Genomic DNA, 6,449 nt, shown 5'->3' on the forward strand with positions numbered 1-6,449 from the left:
AGGGAATGAGAACAGGGAATAGATGTGATTCCAGCCAACATGCTCATGGGAAGGACAGGGAGACCTATATGCAGTGTTTGAACAAACATATATGCTCTGAAATACGCAAAGCGGCCTTGAGAGTCCTCATGAAACAACTATGGGCACATGAACTGAATTCCAAAGCTGGAAGTGGGGAAGACAAAGCCTAAGGAAAGAACATCGAACCTTTGAGAAGTCTGAAATATTACAAGAGAGCAAAGCACTTCTCGTTCCCGTGAAGTCACACAGCAGCTTACAACAAAGTAGTACAAAGCTAAACTGTGCATATCAAGAAATATGTGAACTACGTGGATCTGTTTAAGTGTGATTTGAAACTTCCAGTCTCATTTCCCACTGAAATGCCTTACTTCTGCTACTTTGCATAAAACAAACCAAATTAATTTACATAGCAGGCTCTGATTTTCCTCATTTATTTTGCTTGTCTCAAGCAACCTGCACTGGTGTTAAATATCAGCCATTTAGAGGAGGCAGATGAGCTCAGCCACATGTGACTCCTCACAAGCATCAGTATACATCATCAAAAACACCAAGAGCAGCTATTTTCTTCTTCCCACACCTCCGCTGTCCCCACTCCAAGCAAAAGCACGAGGAAAACAAAACAACAAATGGACTAAAACTTTGGAAGTTCCACAGCTATCTTACATCCCTCCAGAACTTGTCACTGTCTCATCTGCACCCTGGGGAATACTCAATATTCAACTGGCTATAGGCCTGAGCAAGCTGGTCCATGTGGATATAAAATACTACTTGAATATCACCCTCATTCACCCATTCTCCTGCCATGCCTGGAAACACAACCACCTCTTTTCAGTCCCATCACCAGCCTAACCAGCAAATAACACGAGAAGAAATTAACCTTTGTTACCTATCTTCAGAGCTTGAGAAACGAGCTCGTGTCCCTTGTAGCTCAACTCCTGCCTGCCATTAGAATAAAATACCTTTTGCCTTCCTTGCTTTTGAGGAGTTCCCACTGGTACCCAACAGGGGCCTCGTGAATTTCCTTAATATATCCACTTACCTTTCCTCTTTTTCCCAGGTTTTCAAACTGAATGTCCCCAAAGGCATCGGTAGGAAGCTCCCTCGTGTGCTTCTTGTAGTTCCATTTTTCAGTGGTGTTAACCTGAGTGCCCTCTATGTGCTGATTTTCAGGGTATCCACACTTACATAAGTTGCCCCTGAAAGAAGAGTGAATAGACATGAGACCCCTGAGGAATTCTGAGCATGGGAAAGTGAGCTCTGACAGCAAGGAAAGCAGCAGGTGGAGCTGTAGAAGCAGTTGTGTCTGGGACTCTACTGGGATTTGCCACCTGACAAAGCAGAGCAGCACCTAATCCTGCCTCCTCCCCCATAACCTGCTTCTGCCCAGCAGTGGGAAGAGGAATGCAGCTCGGGAACCAGGCTGTGCTGAGGGATGAGCTGGCACTGCTGGATGGGCCTTACCTAAGTGCCAAACCAAGGGTCACCAGCAGTGTAATGCTACACTCTACAACTCAGCACTGAAATGAAGAAATCAAACCAGAACGTGGCACCAGTGACCTCACCTGCTGCTAACCCAAGGTGTATGAGGGGTTTCTTTCCCTTTTTGTGCTCTTAACCACACAGGATGAGTTCACTGCATCTCCTCTCCCAGGTAACAAGTGACAGGACAAGAGGAAAAGGCCTCAAGTTGTGGCTGGGGAGGTTCAGATTGGATAGCAGGAAAAAAGAAAATTTCATGGAAAGGGTTGTCAGGTATTGGTACAGCCTGCCCAGGGTTGTGGTGGAGTCACCAACCCAGGAAATGTTCCAAAACCACGTGGATGTGGTACTTGAGGACAGGGTTCAGTGATGGTGCTGGGCTGACCTGATTTTAAAGGTCCTCTCCAACATTAACAAATCTCTGATCCTCTAATTGCTACGTGCAATTGTTTTCCCTCCAGCTCGGGGTCTGGCTGCTATCTAAGCACACCCAAGACACTCATTCACATCAAGAAGGAAGGGCCTCAGGTCTCTGAGCAGGTTTTCCAGGCCGTTTGCTCTGTTCCCAGCCCAGCACACGGCTGGTGCATGGCAAGGTGTGCAGGCACTGCCAGTGCTCTCCTCACCAACACAAACTGCAGCAGGGCAGGAACAATCTGCACTTGGGTTGTGCAGCACGAGTAGTTGGGAAGGTTAGGAGAATTCTTTTCCTAGGAAAAGCTGCAGCACTATCCATGAAGTGCTTTCCATAGTTCATATTCCTGCTTCCTCTGAGGAACAAGGAGGAGGGGTAATTGCTTGTCTCCTTTACAGAGGTTTTTCCTACTCTGCTGTAACTTGTAAATCAAGCCAGCTTACCTTAAAAATATCTAGACAAAAATAACCCAGCAAGTTCTGCAATCCTTTCCCAGTGGGCCTGCAGGAAGAGAAGCTGATGAGAACCAGCTGCTCCATCCTTCGTTGGTGCTTTGCCAGACATCCCATTTTTGGTGGCAGAGGAGGACCCTAAGGGAGACTTTCTGAAATGAGACTAATTTCCCTCCCTCTCTCTGAGGCATTTTTCCTCCCAGCTTCAGAGAAGAGCGAGGTCAGAGAGCTCAATATTAGGATTTCTGCAGCTGTGTTAGTTTGATCACTTTTCTCCTGAGACCAAAAAAAAAAACCCCAAAAACCCAAAGCAATATTATGGTCCTCAAACAAGCACTGTACAGGTACCTGTGCCTGAAAATGGATTTTCCTCCTTTACTCTGACTGCCTCAAGCAACCTGCAGTGGTGTTAAGTATCAGCCATTTAGAGGAGGCAGATGAGCACCCTCAGGAAGTTGCATCCTTCTGAGACCATCAGCCTGAGCTAAACCTAGTGTCTGTGTAAAGGCTTGTGCATGAAATTTGTGATTTGGGTTTAAAAGGAAAATTTAAATCATGCAAACCTCTGATACATACACACCTTGTCATACACCAACACCAGAGCTGCATCCTTAAAAGCACCTATATATTGCAACAGTTGTGCTTCAAATAGGGGAATTGGTATTAAACCCTGTGACAGAGCTGCTACAAGATCAGATCCCTAGTTTCACATCAAGTTACTTGTGGAGTAACTCAAACAAGGGGACCAAGGTGAGATTGCACTGCTAGATCCAGGCTCTGAACAAAAAAAACCCCAGAACTTTACTCCTTGCCTTTGCAGACAGAAAGAGCCTCATCTTCCAGCCCCCCATTCTTGAGAAACAAGAGAAAAGTATCTCCTTACATTGACTTGGTGTCCTTTGTGAAAAAAACACATTCTCTCTTCTTAAAGTTTTCTTGGATGAAGTTGACCAAATCCTGGAAAACAATTTTTTAAAGTTTATTTCTGATAAGTCACGAAACAGAAGAGACCTCAGTAACAGCACAGTCAGTTTGAACACAAAGACACTGCTTAAAACACTACAGCAAACAGTCTTCCCAATGATAAAGAAAAATAAAGATAAAACAAGAGAAGACAGTAACGTGCTTCAGGGTAGGGGCTGTTTTAATTCAACACACAAAGACCCCAGAACAACTTCAAGTCCTCTTTTAAGGGAGCTCAGCAGAAGGGAAGTCTCTCCAGCTTGTTTAACCATTAACTCTTGAATTAACCTTGAAACTCCCCGAAGCTTTCACACCAGGGGAATGCAAATTCATCCCTAATGTGCCTCCTGAGCTAAGAAAGCAACTAGAAATTCTCACTTGCTGATAAAGGGTTGGGGAGTTTTTTGTTTGCTTTCAAGCACAGCTTGGATTTGCGGGGCAAGACTTCACTCGGGACACAAAGGGAAGACAAGCAGCTACAGCTTAGCTTACCCATTGATAAAAGAAGTTATTCCAAGTAGGAAAAACATAACAAGCATTATATCCAAAACAAGGAAAATGGAAGGGAATGCATTCAACCAGTAGAAGTCACAACCGTGCACGACCAAAAAAAAAAATAGAATAAAAGGAGGTTGAAGCACTTGCTGAAGTCCTAAAATCGGCCATCAGGTCTTCTGCAAGCCCATCAGGGGCAGGGAATCTGCCAGGCAATTGCTGGGATCAGCAAATCCTTCAGGCATGGAAGGATGTTTAACACAACTATATGCTGTCTGCCTTGGCCATCAAGCTGCGAGAAGAGCTTGGGGTGGTTCTTTATGCAGACAAATCTGTCTCTTGACATGAAAAAGGATTTCAAACCAGAAGTGACAAAGAAAGCACAATAAAGAACTACAGGGTGCAAAATGAACACAACACACCGCTGAAGTTTCACCATGTCAGCTGCTGCTTGAGGGTCACTGGCTATGGAAACTTCTCCATAAAGGGAAAAGTGACAAATCCGTCATCCTGCTCCCGATTTGACCGAATTCGCCACCACTGCGGCCCCTCCCGAGACACCAGCATGTACCAGGTACTCACAGCATCGCTGCAAGCCACGTCTATGCTGCGAGACATGCTGGAATACAGGAGCCTGGAACTCTCAAAATTGCCATTTCTTCGGTGTCTCATGCTGCCCATGGAAACCTGGAAAAGCATGGCAGAGGGGGAGATGGAGGAGCACTAGGCAACAGCAAGGACACCTTGCGTCCTAGGAAGGCAAGGAAGAGGTTATTTGAACCCAACATAAAGAATTAGGAAGGGTATTAGTCCTAAAATGTGAAACAAAAATTCAGAAAAAAAAAAATCTTTTCTGTTATTTCATACCACAAAGAGACTTTTTTTTCTTTCCCCTCTCCAAAAGAGCTCCAAGTCAACATGCTTTGAGAAAGGAACAGACCTTTTATGCCATCCCATTCAATTCATTCCTGTATCTTAACTTTTTTGTCTCTGATGAGCAAGCTCAGGATGTGACTATTCTGTGCTTATATACATGAACAGTCCTTAATCCAATGTATTTACAAATTAAAGGGGATACTAAGAAGAAACATTTCAGGCACAGAGGAAAAACTGCAGTGCTAAAGCAGTTGAACCCAGGAGCCTAGAGGAGCAGCACCCATCTCTGATTCCACTCCTGGAACAAGCACAGCCAACACGTGCAAGCTGAACAGTCGGTGGATTTAAAGGATATTGGATACAAAAGCCAGGAAGTGATCTGTGGAAGCAAACATTTCAACTACCCTCTAAAGCAGATCCCTGTGTTGAAATCACTATCTTTGAAGGAGCATTACTGCACTTGCAGCAAAGCACAGAACAAAATCATATTTATTCTAACAAAAATATTTCAACTCCCTTCGTGTTACTCTGTAAATAATACTGGAAAAGGCCTTTTCCTGAAAGAAAAGCTGTCAGCCAGCTAACACGGGGAGCTCAGAGCCTACTTGTGCTTCCACCACTGTTTTCTCTCCTGCCTTTTCCCTGGCTGTGTGTTTTGGGTTTGCCTGCGGGGTGACACTGCCACTGCACGGCACACAGAACATCCCTCCCGGGCACAGCAACATTGAAGCATCACCCTGTAAACACAGAACTCCTGAGAGCCAAGAACCAGCAAGTGTGAACATTTCCTTGGGGCACTCAACACAGTAGGAATGGCACAGGCAGGGGGAAGCAGCAGCTGTAAACAGAATGATGAAATGTGATGTGAGCAAGCCCCCAAAGCAGTATGAAAAGCCAAGTTTCCACAAAAACATGTGTATTTATGTGTTATCGTTATTGCAAAAATCCTTTTTAAAACATTTTGTGTTGAGGGGGTGCATGATTGACTCGGTGTTGTTTACTGTGCATGGCAGAAGCCCTCAGCTACTTCCCCCAAATTCTGCAGCATGCCCAGGATCTGTGTCGCTCTATCACTGGTAAGTGATGGAAGAGCACAGGAAAAGCCCTCTTCCTCCTTCCCAGCTTCTGCACGGAACAGGAGTAATTTCAACCCAAGAAAAGGCAAAAATACCAGGTTGGAAAGTGAACGGCTGGAAGGCTGGGCCCAGAGAAGGGGGGAACAGAATTACATCCAGCTGGTGGCCTGTCACCAGTGCTGCTCCCCAGGGCTCAGTACTGGGCCCAGTCCTGCTCCATATTTTATTTTTATCAGTGATGTGGATGAGGGGATCGAGGGCACCCTGGGGAAGCTGCAGACCCCAAGCTGCTGGGCTGTGGATCTGCTCCAGGGATCTGCACAGCCGGGATCCGTGGGCTCAGCAAGGCCAAGGGCCCGCTCCTGTCCTTGGGGCACAACAACCCCGTGCAACACTCCAGGCTGGGGCAAGAGCAGCTGGAAAAGGCCCTGGGAGTGCTGGGGACAGGGCTGAACACGAGCCCAGGTGGGCGAGAGGGCGATGGCCGCTGGGCTGTGCCAGCCACGGTGTGGCCACAGCCCCAGGGCAGGGCCCGTCCCCTGCCCGGCCCTGCTGAGGCCCCTCGGGGCCGTGTCCAGCTCGGGGCCCTCCGGCCAGAGGGACCCTGAGGGGCTGGAGCGGGGCCAGGGCAGGGGACGGAGCTGGGGAGGGGCTGGGGGCCCCGGGGCGGGC

At 47.0% G+C, this 6,449-nt stretch overlaps 1 protein-coding gene across 1 annotated transcript in view; it reads right to left on the minus strand.

Moving 5' to 3' along the window:
- The window catches only part of TRPM8 (transient receptor potential cation channel subfamily M member 8), a 37,174-nt gene that overhangs the window by 28,914 nt on the left and 1,811 nt on the right, over positions 1-6,449 (minus strand). The window contains exons 2-4 of the mRNA XM_008640713.2: positions 4,408-4,576; positions 3,251-3,324; positions 1,061-1,217 (exon numbers count right to left, since the gene is read on the minus strand). Of these exons, the coding sequence (XP_008638935.1) occupies positions 1,061-1,217; positions 3,251-3,324; positions 4,408-4,524 (348 nt within the window). The 5' untranslated portion in view covers positions 4,525-4,576. The remainder of the gene's footprint in view (positions 1-1,060; positions 1,218-3,250; positions 3,325-4,407; positions 4,577-6,449) is intronic.

This window comes from Corvus brachyrhynchos, unplaced genomic scaffold (assembly GCF_000691975.1).
Source record: "Corvus brachyrhynchos isolate BGI_N302 unplaced genomic scaffold, ASM69197v1 scaffold79, whole genome shotgun sequence".
NCBI classification, from domain to species: Eukaryota; Metazoa; Chordata; class Aves; order Passeriformes; family Corvidae; genus Corvus; species Corvus brachyrhynchos.